This window comes from Peromyscus californicus, unplaced genomic scaffold, assembly GCF_007827085.1.
Source record: "Peromyscus californicus insignis strain IS unplaced genomic scaffold, ASM782708v3 Scaffold_2__1_contigs__length_46816999, whole genome shotgun sequence".
NCBI classification, from domain to species: Eukaryota; Metazoa; Chordata; class Mammalia; order Rodentia; family Cricetidae; genus Peromyscus; species Peromyscus californicus.
This window is the reverse complement of record NW_026294540.1, coordinates 14,598,674-14,614,400: the sequence shown is the minus strand read 5'-3', so window position 1 is coordinate 14,614,400 and position 15,727 is coordinate 14,598,674. Positions and strand designations below refer to the sequence as shown.

Genomic DNA, 15,727 nt, shown 5'->3' with positions numbered 1-15,727 from the left:
CAAGACGCCAGAAGAACAGGTGGTCTGCTGTGCAAGTGACTAGTTAAGAGCCGGAAAGGGTAGTCAGCTTCCACTGCCTGCTGTCTGGAGAGTGTGTCTCAGTTCTGTGATTGAAATGACAAAACAAGACTTACTCAGGGCCACTGTATAACCCTAGTGCCATGAGGGAACACACTGGTTCTGAGAACCCCACAGGTCTGAGATCACCTGTGTCTCCAAGCCTTGACTTCTCTCTGGCCAGCAGATGTGGGTTCAGCTTCATAGGTTATGTAAAGAGATGGACTCTGATTGGTTGAAAGGATCTTAGTGAATGTGGGAACTTGAGTCGGTGGCCCCCATGAGCTTTGCATTAATGGTCCTGCCTTCTGCGAAGAAGTCACTTGAGACTGATACAGGCCAGCTCTGGCCCATCTCCAGGGCTCTCCTAAATGTTGTGAAAGGTTTCTTTCTAGCCTGTTGGCTTATCTGAGGGCTTCTTAGCCACTGGAGACCACGTGTACTGTAGAGTCATGGTGATGTTTGTGTACAGACTGGTACCTGAGCTACTCTCCCACTTAACCAGCTCTGGTCACCATGAAACCTGACTGCCATTCTAGTGTGAGCCTGTCCCACCCTCCTCACCTGTGAAACCTGTGCTCGGCCCCTGTTTCACAGTAGTGAACCTCTCAGGCAACCATCGATGCTTGTTCAGGGAACAGGCTGACCCTTTATTTCCTGGAGACTGTTGATGGGAGAGCTCACACAGCCTCTTACTTGGTCCTTCCAGTAGCTCTTGAGTATTGCTTAGCAAACAGGGAGAGTCAGGCCAGAGAGGCTAGGAATTCACTCCAGGTCACTGTTGCCTTGAGAAGGTTGAGAGAATTCTAGCCTCAGGTCTGGACCTCAGCTTTTCTGTTAGCACGTCCACCAGACTTTGCAGAAACTGACTCTCCTGTCCTCTGTGTCTCTCTATCTCTCAAGGGTCCTCAGTGAATTCTGTCATGGTTATTTAAGGAATCTTGCCTAGGAAGTCCCCACAAGCACGCAGTTCCCTGCCGCCGGGAAGGCGTGGACTCCAAGATGATCATAAAGGAATACCGAATTCCCCTGCCAATGACCGTGGAGGAATACCGCATCGCCCAGCTGTACATGATACAGGTGAGTCCAGAGAGACGACTGGACCAGGTTAAGTTGGGTGGACCCCAGCCTACACTACTGGGTACTGCCCAGGGAAACGGACTGCTGCTAGTGTCTGTGAAGTACTGCACCTTGGCACGCTGGGTTCTCGTGGGATCAGATTATCTTGCCACCACTATATTCCCCACACCCATAGTATATTACATAGGATATCACTCTTTGCATTTACCACCCATCACCTTGCACAGCTGTTATTTCAGGTCTCAGCCCAGGCTGCTGTCACAGCGAATCCCGTCCTTTGGCTTAACCATCAGGGACTCTTCCTTGCTGCTTGGAGGCCGCTTCCGAGATCAAGGGTGGGCAGGGTGGGTTTCTGGTGAGGATCATCTTCCTGAGTTTCACATGTCCTCACATGCAGTGGGCATGTGACAGTAGTCGTCTTCTACTGATAAGTATGTTAACCCCACTCTTATGACCTCATATAAGATGTTCCCAGATGCACAGCCTCCATAGATTATCGCCCTGGGAGTTGGAGCTTCATTGTAGGGACCTGAGGAGACACGTTTGGTCCCAACCCCTCATTTAAGACAAGGTCATGTGAGGCAGGCGAGGCTAATAAGCTGTGTAGGAGCACAGGGCCTGGCTCCTGGCTCCCAGAGTCTGACAGGAGAATGGGGTGTATCACCGGTTTAGTCCTATCCAATCCAGGAACCATCCCTGGACTCTCGCCTCAGGTGAGAGCACAGACCCCAAGCCCTGCTGTTCATTCCACATCCTTCCAGCCCAGATGGCAGACCTGCCCACTGCCCACTGCTGGGGACTGACTCAGTCCTTGCTCTGCGGAGCTCTCTGTCCCTGCTTTACAGCTACCCTTCTCCCTCACCAACCCTGGAGATTTTCCTCCATGCCCAGGGCCCAGAGCCTCTGCCCTGACTGTAAGTCATCTCTTGGCTTGGCTCTGGCTTTTCTAGATAGATTGGACCTCTTGTTCCTGTTACCCACTGGGTCCTGTATCTGACTGGCTTCTCAGTGTACAGACCCCCGGTCATTGCCTTACCCTGAATCCTCAGTATGGAAGGCCGAGGGCAGGCCACGGCCTGCAGGGCTTCCGCCTCCTACCTGGGTTGGTTGTTTGTTTTTACTTTTCAAGACAGGGTTTCTCTTTGTAGCAGCCCTAGAGCAGTCCTAGAACTCGCCTTGTAGACCAGGCTAGCCTCAAACTCACAGAGATATGTCTGCCTCTGCCTCTGCCTCCTGAGTGCTAGGATTAAAGGCGTGCGCCACCATGCCTGGCTTTTCCCAGCTGGTTTCTGATGGGCTTGTACCTTCGGCCCAGAGGCTTAGTACCTGTCTAAGAGGAGCTTGAAGCCACTAGAGTTTAGCCAGCTCGCACAGGAGTGCTTCGGCTGGGAAAAGAGCAGGAAGTGCCCCCAGCCTCTCTGGGGGACTGTTTGCTCTGAGCTGCTTCAGAAGCGCTACTCAATTCCCTCTTGAACCACTTACCCCTTAATTATTTCTAGAGAGTGGGGAGAGGAAGAGCTTAAATCAGGCCCCAGCTCTGAGCACTCTGGAAATAGCTCAGTCTGTTCAAGGACCAGACTCATCTGCCGATGCTGCCGTTCGTCCTGCGGTGATACACCCCATTCTCCTGTCAGACTCTGGGAGCCTTTTCAGCAGTGATCCACGGCCTTGGAAGGACAGCCCCCCTGGCTTCCTGGGTTGGACATTCAGGGTCCAGCAGCATGACCTCAGCCACTGGAGTGCCGTAGTCATGGAGTCATTGTTCCTCAGCCCCTCCAAACACCTCATTTCCCAGCATCAGCCCTGATGCTTCCAGTCAGTTTTACTGTGAAGTGACCCACATCATCTGTGTGATACTCAGATCTGTATCCAGACTACACAGTCCATTGGGCCAGTTTGTGCAATGTCTTTTGGTGACCGTTGATCTGCTAGCTGGGACTGTAGTAAGTAGAAGCGTCTCCTGCCTTGTAGGTCATGTGTGCCTACACCCTCACAAGTGCCCTTCTCTGCTGCCGTGAGCTTCCAGTGTCCCTCCCTACGTCTCTTCCAGTGAGCAAGTGTGTGCGCAAAAGACAGAATGGTGAACAAGCCAGATGTTGCCAGGGGAGGTGTTTCTGGGCCAAGTGCTAGCTATCGTGTCCAGAGGGAGGCTGAGGAGCATGGTTAGCATATATGTGTGTATATGCTAACGTGTGTATATGTGTGTGTGCGTCTACATAACCTGCACAGTCTCACTCCAGTCCCCATCAGCTTGAGAGGCCCATAGAGGTATGATATATCTCTCTGTAAGCTTTCATGGCCAGTGTAGCCCCTTTAAAACCGGGTTCCCTGTGAGAGAACCCAACACTCTGCCCAAATAACTAAGGTTGTCTTCCAGCCTTTCCTCGTGCCCCACTGTGGCAGGAAGACAGGGAGAGTTGAGTCTCTGAGTGGCAAAGGCAGTACCACCCGTTTTAAGCAGCAATACCATAGCTCCATCTTGACAGCAGGCACCCCAGAGCCAGTATATGCAGCTTGTCCAGAGGTTGAGATGTGATCTGTTTCCAGACAATAGCACAGCTAAGAATCTTGCTCTGTAGGAGGAAATGTAGACTGTCCCAGATGAACCCGGCTCTGGGGAACAAGTGAGTCTCCCTGGGTCTCACTGACTGTTTGTTTTTGTTTTTTGATATTGTTGCTGTTGTTTTGTTTTGTGTTTTTTTGAGACAGGGTTTCTCTGTGTATCCCTGGATGTCCTGGAACCTGCTCTGTAGATCAGGCTGGCCTCAAACTCAGAGATTGGCCTGCCTCTGCTTCCTGAGTGCTAGGATTAAAGGCGTGCACCACCATGCCTGGCCCCTCAATTTCTTATATAAGCTGGTTTCTTAAACAGTATTACCATGGAAGGGCTCTCAAAAATAACTTTCCTGTTTGCAGATGGGAAAATTGAGCCAAGTTTGGAACTTAGCTCCCCTAGCTCCCAGGGGGCCTGTCTGGTTCTCGAAGGCTTTGGGGCTTCTGGTGGGGTCAGGAGAAATCCACTCCCAGCCCCAGAGATGGGGGAGTCCATGGCAGGCAGGAGCACAGGAGCCAGTGGGGGAAGACAGATTCCTACTCATCCAGAGCAGGGAGGGAGGCACCTGAGGAGGCCTGCTTTGCCCACCCCTTATCCGGTAGCCTTCTCCCAGATGCTCCTAGTTGGAAGTGGTGTGAGCTGTGGCCAACAGGCCTGAGGGCAGAGCATGTAGTTCAGCAAGAGGCCAGCTCAGGCAATCCAGATGTGGGGGCGGGAACCTGGGTGCTGTGTCCTTCCTGTCCCTGAGACACTGACAGCCAGATTTCTATCGCTGGAGGCCCTGCTCATCTCATGTGACCATTTCTATATTAGATCTATGTAGATTATTTCTATACCCAGCATTCTCTGCTGCTACAGGACCTATGGGTGCCTCTTTCCTAGCTCCTGCCCCTGTCTGCTTCTCCGCCCACCACTCCCTCTGCTCCTGCCATGGGCTTTGTCTTCTGTGCCTCAGAACCCAGCGTTCCTGGGGGCCCTGCGACTGAACGTATGTCGCAGTCCCAGGATGTACCTGGATGTGTGCACAGCTCCCTGTGTGTCAGTCATGCCACAGGGACATGGCGTTTTGTCCTACCTGTGTGATACGCACCCAAGGAAAGCCAGTCCGGAGTGGTAAGGGCTGAGAAATGGGAGACAGGTCTAGGTATACCCCAGGCAAATGCCGTGGGAGGCAGCATGTTCCATGCAGAGCCTTTGGAGACAGCTGATTGAATAGCAAGGAGGTTCATCTGGCAGCAGCTGGAACAAGTTGTGGAAAAGACCAAGCTAATGAGTCAGAGCTATTCCCCTGCCTGAGCAAGTTCTGTATCTGCGGAGTAGGCTAGTGGAAATCACTGCACTATTCATGCTGTCCTCTAGGGGGTGCTAAGCAAGACCTTGCTGTCTGGAGAAGGGGGGGGGGCTGATGGACTTGGTCAGTACCCTGGACAGCTCTGAGAGCAGCTGCTGGGGAGGGGTTTCTCATTTTGCAGCCTTCCTTCAGTGGGCCCATGGAAGTTGGGTGGCTGTTTGGCAACCCCAAGGCTCCAAGGGTGGGCAGCACTACACATTGTTTAGGAATGGTCATGGGCAAGGGTGTGGGAGTGGCTTCCTGTGTGGGCAAAGCATAGGGAAGCTGAGGAGAGCTTGTATGGCTAAGCCACAGCTACGTGAGGGCATGTTGCTCCCTTCATACTATGAGGGCTGGCTGAACTGGGGGACACCACCTCGAGTGCCTGGTGATTGTGAGGGCTAGATCCCATTGATTATCGATTCATTTGACCAGCCTTTGTTTAAAGGCTACTGATGGAGGTGCCCTAATGCTCTGTGGGGTTGCTGCATAGATACCAGCTCTTTATGCCCTGAAGTCTCCATCCCCATCCCCTGGGTAACTACAACCATCCACAGCCCTCAGCTGGTAATGGCAGCAGCCTGGGCGCCCTACACCTGAAGTGCATCACCTGCTTTAGTCCCCACAATGACCTGCAGCCCTGGTAATGGTCTTCCTCTTCACAAGTGAGGCAGCCCAGAGATATCAGAGAGCTTGTCCTGAGGAGAACAGCTGATCCCAGGAAGCCAATCCTTGTCTGGAGGTGCGGCTGGCTGCCTTTCTGCACTTGGAGCACTGAGGTCTCCTAGTCTGCCACATCTCTCTTCCTTCTCTGAAGTCATGGCTTTAAAGGATTAGAGCAGGATGCCTTCACCCACGCGTCCCTTACACACTCACACTCCACCCCCAGGACTCAAATACTCATGTAACTTGAGGGCATACTGTAGGTGGTAAGGCCAGGAAGGTGTGACCTGCCCATGGAGTCACCACCCCTGGGGAAAGGCCTGTGGGACTGTGCAGGAGACACAAGGACCATTCCAGGAGGCAAGGGATCAACAGTCAGTGTTGTTACTCTGACAGACAGGCTGAAGGCTAACCACAGGAGGTCATCAAGATAACTACCTAGCTAGTTGAGTAGTGCCTGGCCCTAGTTCATATTCACACACAGCCTCAAGAGTGTGACCTCTTCTAGACCTGGGTCTGTGTGTGTATAATTAGTTACAACTTTTGAGATAAGGTCATCTTGGATTTAGGACCTACCCCAGGTTGACTGACTGTTGTCCCTATAAGAAGAGGAAGGGACACAGTCACTCAGGGAGGAGACAAGCAGGACAAGATGAGAGAGGCAGCCACATACCACAGAGGCTAGAAGGTGGGATGGTGTCCCTAGAGCCTGTGAGGAGGATGGCATGCTGGCCATTCTGGCGGGCAGCTTGGAGGTGGCTCAGGCCTAGGTGTGCTTGAATGAACAGGGTAGGTGCCATGTGAGTCTATATGGAAGACCCTTCCCTGCCCCTGCTGTTTCTTCAGTTTTCCCTGACCCTTGGTACCCTGTCTCCACCCTGAGAAACCTCTGAAGGTGCCCCAACCCCTGTGGCTGGCCCGTCTCCTCACAAGCTTCCCAGCAGGCAAGCGTATTAGCCTCCTGGTGCTGTACAAAGAACCACGTGCTAAGTGACCTCAAATGGACTCTTGGATTTCCTCCACCCTCAGACAATCACCATCTCTCTTAGCCTCCACCTTACCATCTGTGATATAGGTCACTGTTGTACTGTCCTGTGCTCCAGGGCGTGGGGACTAAAGGGTGGTGGGTGTGCAGTCAGAACAGTCGCGCACAGGTACAGAGCTGCTGTAAAAGGCGAAAGCCAAGTTGTCTGCTCTAGTACATCTGCTTGCTTCAAATCTAGTCCACAATCCAGGATCAGTCCTTCCTTCCTTCCTTCCTTCCTTCCTTCCTTCCTTCCTTCCTTCCTTCCCTCCCTCCTTCCCTCCTTCCCTCCTTCCCTCCTTCCCTCCTTCCCTCCTTCCTTCCTTCCTTCCTTCCTTCCTTCCCTCCCTCCTTCCCTCCTTCCCTCCTTCCCTCCTTCCCTCCTTCCATCCTTCCTAGACATAGTCTCACTATATAGACTAGGCTGACCTGGAACTCACAGAGATCTGCCTCTGCCTCCCAAGTGCTGGGATTAAAGCCAAGCATCACCACATCAGGATATTCCTTCTTTCTGAAGAAGACTTTAGTCCCTTTGGGCCCTGGATCTGGACACAACACTGTGTTCTACAGAAGTCAGACTCTGGGCAGTTGAGGAGATGAAGTGTGTGTGGAAGGAGCACACTCGTGAGTGCACATGTATGTGAATATCAGTGTGAGCATTTGGGTCAGGTCCTGAGCATGTGTACACAGGGACATACATGCTGTTTGGGAAGCTGACCAGGGATAGCCTTAGCAATACCTTCACATCACCATGGAAGTCCCTCAAACATGCACCTGTAAAACAGGAAATGGACCTTTAAGACACTGGGAAGGACATGTAGAGATGACCTAGGTGCCATCTGTCAATGTCACCAAGCCCCTCCCACTCTCCTCATTTGCTCCTCTTAACCATAGTAAATATAAGAGGCAAGACCAGGGTTGCTTTGTTTTTAGAACAACTTCGTAAGTTCCACACCATAGGATTCCCCATCTGAAGGGGGGGACAGGTCAGTGGTGGTTAGCATATCCACAGACTTGTGCAGAAACCACCTTCTGGATGTTGTACATAAATATTATCTGTATGTCTGTAGGTGTCCTAGTTTTTTTCTGTTGCTGTGATAAATATCATGACAACAAGCAGCTTAGGGGAGAAAGGGTTACTTTAGTGTGGCTGAAGTTCTCCTGTGTCCCGCCCAGTCCTGCAGCCGCTCAGACCCAAGTAAACACACAGAGGCTTATATCAATTACAAACTGGATGGCCTATGGCTCAAGCTTCTTGCTAGCTCTTATAATTTAATCCATTTCTATTCATCTATAAGTTGCCTTGTGGCCCTGGCACTACCTGTCTGCTGGCATCTTGTTGCTCCTTGGGCGGCCACTGGCGTCTCCCTCACTCCGCCCTTCTTCTCTCTGTATCTCTATTTGGATTTCCTGCCTGGCTGTAAGCTTTCTTGCCATAGGCAAGAACAGCTTTATTTCTAACCAGTGAGAACAGCATATATTCACAGTGTACAGGAGGACATCTCACAGCACTTTAGCTCACAGTTCCAGGGTACAGTCCATTGCAGTAGGAAGTCAAGGCTGCAGGAGCTCACAACATGTTGTCACAGCTCATCCACGGCCAAAAGCAGAGAGAAAAGAATGCATGCATGCTCAGTACTCATATAACTTTATGTCTTCATGCACAGTCCAGGACCCAAACCTAAGGAATGATGCCACCCACAGTGGGCTGAGTCTTCTCACCTTGATTAATGTCAATCAAGACAGTTCCCACAGACATGCCCACAAGCCAACTTGCTCTAGATAAGTCCTCATTGAGGCTTTCTTCCCAGGGTGGGTCTAGATTTGTGTCAAGTTCACAGCTAAAACTGACTACCACAGAGGGTCAGCATGTTTTCCTGTTTTGACTGTGTTAAGAAATGGCTAGTTTTACTTTAGTGTAGGACATTGTTAGCTCGAGAACGCACCATTGTCCGCACTCCAGCCCTCGGCAGCCAGCAGTTGGCTTTTGGACTCTGGGGCTTGCCTCTTCTGGACAGTCCCATTGATGGGATCCTGTGATCTGCAACCTTTTGTGACTGCCTTCTGTCACTCCCCATGTCTTCAGGGCTCACCTGCCTTTCAGCCAACATCAATGTTTTATTCCTCCTCATGGCTGGAGGTCGCTCCAACGGATGAATGGACCACATTTGTTTTCCCATCTGCTGATGGACATCTGAACTATCTTTGCCTTTTGGTGATTGTATATAAGTATCATCCAGAAGTCTGTGAATAGATAGGTTTTCCTTTGTTTTGACTCTGTGCCTGCCTGTAGAGGTGCTGGTTCACTCTGTGGCTGTATGAGGAACCACCGCACTGTGTCCACCCCACCAGCTATGTATGAGGCCTCCAATTTCTGCATTCGGCTTGGTGCCGTCCGGCTGGTGTTTCCTGACTGTTTATGTTGTTAAGCATCCTTCAGACAGTCACTGGCTCTTTGTAGGTCTTCTGCAGAGACATGACTGTTCAAGTCTTTGGACCATTTGTGAATGTGTTCTTGTCTGGTTTTGAGTTGTGGGCATTCTCTTTATGTTTTGAATACAAATTCCTGGCATCAGATATTATTGGCAAGTTTTCTCTTTCATTATACAAGCTTTTTAAACTTTCTTTCTATGGAACACACGTTATTAATTTTCTTTTTTTTTTTTTTTTTTGGTTTTTCGAGACAGGGTTTCTCTGTAGTTTTGCGCCTTTCCTGGAACTCACTCTGTAGCCCAGGCTGGCCTCGAACTCACAGAGATCCGCCTGCCTCTGCCTCCCAAGTGCTGGGATTAAAGGCGTGCACCACCACCGCCCGGCTATTAATTTTCATTGAATCCAGTTTATCTGTCTCTTGTGATTTATGTTTTTGCTACTTTCCTGCTGAAGGATTACATTTCTAGCTTCCCTTGCAGACTATAGAAGTCATTTCCACCCATTTCTGCCTCTGTAAGGGACCACATCCCATCTTCCATGTAGGCATTGTGGCCATCTGCACACGTGAGTGACAAGGTGCCCCTTTGCCATGAATAGACATCGGTCCCACCTAAGATCAGACCAGCGCCCCCCATCTGCCTTTTTAAATAATCTTTGCAGTTTTCGTGTCACATTTATAAACCATTGTCTAACCCGAGGTCATAAAAACTTACTCCTGCATTTTCTTTGGATAATTTTAGCTTTTATATCAGGGAATATGTTTCTAATAAGATGTCAACAGCAACAGTGAGAGAGTCATGTCCATTAGGGGGTTTGTGGCCCTGTGTGATGCCGGGACCCCTGCCAAAACCCCTGCTGCCTCCTCGGCCTCTCTGTCATTCTAACTGAGTAGGCTCACACTTGATTCCTGTTCCTCAGTTTCTCCATCCATGACAAATGTCCTCCCAGGAAGTCTTTGTCTGTTTCTCCTTCCCATTTACGTAGTCCAGACCAACCTCACACACACAGCACCTCTTGGCTTAGCTTCCCGATGCTGAGACACAGGGGTAAGACCGCATCCACCCACAGGCAGCTCTAAGAATATTGTCCTGCTCTCGTGTCTCCATAGGCTCTTGGCTCACACGCATACATGCTTGTCTCACACATGTGTACAGAAAAGTCACATGGACATAGACATCCTGACCAGCAGCCTCAGTGCTTAAGCCCAGGAACGGGCCACAGTCCTCAGTCTCTCCAGTCATGTGCTGATCCCAGGACACACAGTCCACCCCAGCATCACTAGGTGTCTCTGCAGGCAGCCTGTGCCTGGCCCCAGCCCAGACCCTGCTGTGGGCCTCTGCAGTAGAGTAGACCAATAACATTTAAAAGTAGCTGTAACACAGCATTGCTCACCTGGGAGACTGAGTCATGCCCAGTAGCTGGAATACTGAGAAGAGTGATAGCCCAAAGCGGGACTTATATAGTCTAGATGGGTTCTGAAGAGAACACTCGGATGGCATCCTGGAGGAGACCACTGTACATGCCCATGTATTCCTGTGTACACATGTCATCTGCCAGCACCACTTCAGGCATGGATGCCCTCACTCTTACAGGCCCACCCAATAGGAGGGGATGCCTGTGTGGTTCCTGAGATTCATGCTATCTGCAGCTTCTTCCTCTCTGTCTCCATACTGTCCCAAGTGCCTGTAGTCTGGGAGTCAGCTGTCACCTTGAGTGAGCTGCAGCTAGTGCCCTGTGACTCAGTTTCCTCACTTATGGATGTGGAGTGCCCCATTCTGTATGTGAGGTACAGACTGAGATAGGTGTCTGCTCAGGCTTGACATTCCCTCTGGGGCTCCTCCTCTCCCTGGCTCTTTCCTTGCCCACAGCATGTACATCTCAGCCCAGTGTGATCTGTGAGTGGCCCTATCTGATGCCTTACTGGTCCAGATCAAGCTCAACTTTTCTCTGTCCCATGTCCTTACCACCATGTGACAGCATCAATGACTAAGCCAGAACATCACCTCTCTCTCCCCGGGGCCTCCACGCCTGTATCCTCAGTCCTTTCTCAGAAACACCTGAGAGCTATCTGGACTTTGGAGCCTTGCAGACCGTACCCCCTACTTACAAGCTAGACTTCACTGTCTTCCGGAGGCAGACAGGGACCAGCTGTCCTCAGAGGCCGAAGCTTTTGTGACGGTAAAGCTTTTCCTTGCAGTGCGACTTCTCACTGGCTTGCACATTTCTGGGTTTCTCTTCACTTTTTAAAAAAATTACATTTATTTGGGCCAGGCATGGTGGCACACGTCTTTAATCCCAGCACTTGGGAAGCAGAGGCAGGCAGATCTCTGTGAGTTCAAGGCCAGCCTAGTCTACATAATGAGCCAGGACTACACAGAGAGATCCTCTCTCTCTCAAGAAAAAGTATTTTCCTTTTGGGGGCGGGGCAGGGAGGCATGTATTCCATGGCACGTGTGTGGTGGTCAGAGGGAAACTTCCAGGAGTCAGTTCTGTGTGGTTCCTAGGGATTGAACTCAGTGGCCAGGCTTGGTGGCAGGCGCCTATCCACTGAGCAGTCTTGCTGGAACTCTCTTTGCTTTTTTTGTTTTGGTGGTAGGTATTTTCAGAGAGATTTATTTATTTATTTTTTTGGAATAGCCCAGGCTAAACCGGAATTCATCATCTCCCTGCTTCTGCTAGAATTACAGGCATGAGCACCATGCCCAGCTGCTCTTCGCTGTTTTAATTTTAATTTTTTGACAGTTTTATATATGTACATAATGAATTTTAGTTGTCTTCACCTCTTGCTATTGCACAGTCTCATCTCTGCTCCATCCCGCTGAATCCCAACAAGGCCCCACCTCCATTCATGTCTTTCTGTGTGCCTGGGGCCCAGTGAGTTTGATTAGGGTTGCTTGCATGAGCATGGGTGAGAAATTACTTACGGGCATGGGCAGCTTACCAATGGCCGCACCACTGAGGGAAGTGGCAGCTGACAGCCCCTCCCAAGCCACCATTAACTGCCAAAGGCCCCCTGAGGCCTCCCCAACCTTGCACAACTTTGTGAGTAACTATGGCTGCGATGAGTTCCTGAACACAATGACGCTGTTGTGTCCAGGAGACAACTTTTTGCAACACACCTCCCCATCTTCAGGCTTCTACATTCTTTCTGTCCCCAGTTCCACAGTGTTCCGTGAGCCTTGGATGGGGTGCTGTATATGTTCCATTTAGAGCAAGCACACCAACCATCAGTCTTTACTTTTAATTCAAGAATCTGCACATATAGAAAGTGCATGGGTCATAAGCACCACTGTGGTGGGCTCACGGCAAATGAATACACCCTTGTAATCAGCGCCAGGTCTGAAAACAGCATTTTTTTAGCCCCCAGCAAACCTGTGTGTCCCAAGGACCGCAAAAGTCCTGAGCAAACATTTCTTCACATGCAGAGCCAGAGGGCAGTGCTACCTATTTTTCTCCCCCTGTTATTCTGAGACGGGGTCTCTCCACAGTGCTGGGGTTACAGTCATGCGTGCAGCCACACATGGCTGTCCATGGCCTCCGGGGTTCTGAACTCAGATCCTCACACTTGCACAGCACACACTCTTACCCATGGAGCCGTCTCCCCAGTCCAGTGGACCCTTTCTTCAGCTGGTGGTCAGATGGACGGACCGTTCCACCTTCTGGCTGTTGGGAGTAATGTGGCATTCAAGTACAGGGTTTTGTGTGAGAGAGGGAAGTATGAGATTCCAGCTTGCTTTTGTTGTTGTTGTTGTTGTTGTTGTTGTTGTTTTCAGATGTCTGGGGTCTCTGGCAGGAACATATAAATTGTAGCATCCATTTGCTGTTCCTAAAAAAAAAAAAAAAAAAAAAAAAAAAACGACACTAGAATTTTGCTGGCGATGGCAGGTCCTGTGGGCTTCTTTGGGGATGATTGTTGTCTTAACAGAACTTAGTCTTCTAACCTGTGAAGGGAGGACATTTTCCAGTTGTGCAGGTCTTTAATTTCTTTTGGGTCTGTGCTCTCGGTGTACAAGTGTTCACCTGTGTCTAAATGTACTCTTGTTTGTTCTTGCAAATGCTGTTGTAAATGCAACAGTTTCTTTCCTTTTTGTGTTCTTCAGCTTACTGTGTTGATTTTGTGTTCCAAAGCTTTGCTGAATTCATTTAATTAAGCCTGAGAGATTTAAGGAGAATTCTTTAGAGTTTTCTATATAAAGATTATGTCCTCAACAAACTAAAATGATTTACTTTTTTGTTTCCAGTTTGGATGCCTCTTATTATTTCTTTTTATTGCCTAATTATTGTGGCTGGAACAAACAGTACAAAACTGAGCAGAAGCAGGAAAGGAGGCATTCAACACTGGTGTGAGGAGACATACTTGTAATCCCAGTAGGGGGCTGAGTCAGGGGAAATGCAAATCAGGACCATCCTGGGCTACACAGTGACCTTGTCTCAAAAAGAAAAAAGAGAAAGAGAGAGAGAGAAAGAGAGAGAGAGACCAGATGTGGCAGTGCTCACCTTTAACCCCAGCACTCAGGAGGGAGAGTTAGGCAGATCAAGTGAGTTCAAGTTTAAGGCCAGCCTGGTCTATATAGGAAGTTCAGGTCAGCCAGAGACCCTGTCTCAAAGACAGGGAGGAGGAAGAAGAGGAAGAGGGGGAAGTGGGCATCTTGGGAATGCTCAGTCCTAGGATAGATAGGAGTCAAAATAGATGCTTTGTGCTTTCAATACTTGGACTTAAAGAGGAAATCCAGGACTCTATTCACTTCCATTAGGAGGCTTGGGGCTCATAGAGCCACAGTGTAGATTTAGGAGGCTGGGGTGTCCTGAAATGACACAGAAAGAGCCAGCCCCAAGGCCACAGACCTTTCCTGTTCTCAGTCCTCTGAGCCTCTTCTCATCAATATGTTTATCCCCCGTAGAAGAAAAGCCGCAATGAGACCCATGGACAAGGCAGTGGCGTGGAGATCCTGGAGAATCGGCCCTACACGGATGGTCCTGGTGGCTCTGGGCAGTATACCCACAAGGTGTATCATGTGGGCATGCACATCCCTGGCTGGTTCCGCTCCATCTTGCCCAAGGCAGCTTTGCGGGTGGTGGAGGAGTCCTGGAACGCCTACCCCTACACCCGAACCAGGTGTGCCTGCTTCTACCTCCTCAGCATGCCATCTGCTAGGGGAACTCCTTAGCATGTGTCCAGGTACTCTCCTGGCAGGCTCAACCCCTGCACCCCTAAAAACATCAAACTCTGCCTCACACATGTTCCCTAATGGTTCACAGGTGGTCATAGGCAGGAAGGGGACAGATGCCCCTGTGTGCCTGCCTCCCAGAAATGCCAATGGAGGTCATGAGAGCAGGGATCAAACAAGGGCTGGCATCTAGGAAAGGTCAGGGAAGGAGCATTCACTAAGTTCCCATGTGCAGTGACAGCCTGCGGGGAAGAAGTGTGAGCTGAAGGTAGACCAGATGGTCCAAGGTCTCCCAGCTCTGAGACTCTCAGCTTCTGTAGTGGTGTTTAATACATCCTACGGTAAGCAAGGCTTTTCTCAGAACCCCAGCAGAGGATCTTCTCTCTTTCCCCTCAGTGCTAGCTCTCACTGAGCAAGGGCCTTTAGCCTTCCAGGGCTTCCTCCCTACAAACCCCGTACCTGGAAAATGCTGAGAGCTAGTTTTGCGTTTCAGAGAGCTCTTCTCTATCCCAGGGAGGAGCTGTTCTGTTGTCAGAGTGGGCTTCTTGCTGGTGTCATGTGCCAGGAGTGTCTGCCCAGATCCACTGACTCCATAGCACACTGCCACTGTGGCTGTGCATGTATTCCCACCATACCACACTCACGTGGATGCCAGGTGTGAGGCTGCTAGAAGCTACCAAGGGAGTTCAACAACTCTCATCCCCATCCCTCTCTCTCCCTCAAGCTAGTCTGGCTACTCTTAGGACAAGATGGTATTACAGGAAATAGACGTGACCGTCACACCCTGCTATCTTAGTTACATTTCTGCTTCTGTGAATAGACACCATGACCAAGGCAATTTATAGAAGAAAGAGCTTATTGGGGCCTGCAGTTCAGAGGGTGAGTCCATGACCATCACGGCAGGGAGCATGGCAGCAGGCAGGCAGCCGTGGTGCTGGAGCAGTGCTGAGAGCTCACACCTTCTCCACAAGCATGAAGCAGGGAGAGACAGAGCACTATCTGGGAATGGCATGCACTTTTGAAACCTCAAAGCCCACCCCCGGTGACACACCTCCTCCAGCCAGGCCACACCTCCTAACCCTTCCCAAATAGTTCCATCAGCTAGGGACCAAGTATATGAGCCTGTGGGGGCCATCCTCATTCAGTCGACCACACTACCTGTCCACCTTACTTTCTTTCCAGTGTGGCCCAGCAGACTGCTCGCTAGTCACAGCCCCTCCAGAGTCTGGTCCTGATGGGTGTTCTTTCTCTCAGGTTCACCTGTCCCTTTGTGGAGAAGTTCTCCATTGACATTGAAACCTTTTATAAGACTGATACTGGGGAAAACAATAATGTGTTCAGTCTGACTCCTGTGGAAAAGAACCAGCTGATAACAGGTGAGCATGAAGGCTGAAGCCCAGTGGGCAGCATTCCCGCCC

The 15,727-nt window shown here is 50.4% G+C and overlaps 1 protein-coding gene across 1 annotated transcript in view; it reads left to right on the top strand.

Annotated features, from left to right (window-relative positions):
• Pitpnm2 (phosphatidylinositol transfer protein membrane associated 2) overlaps positions 1–15,727 on the top strand; it is a 134,263-nt gene that overhangs the window by 93,920 nt on the left and 24,616 nt on the right. Inside the window, 3 exon segments of the mRNA XM_052755423.1 lie at positions 961–1,137; positions 14,043–14,257; positions 15,564–15,685. Of these exon segments, the coding sequence (XP_052611383.1) occupies positions 1,060–1,137; positions 14,043–14,257; positions 15,564–15,685 (415 nt within the window). The 5' untranslated portion in view covers positions 961–1,059.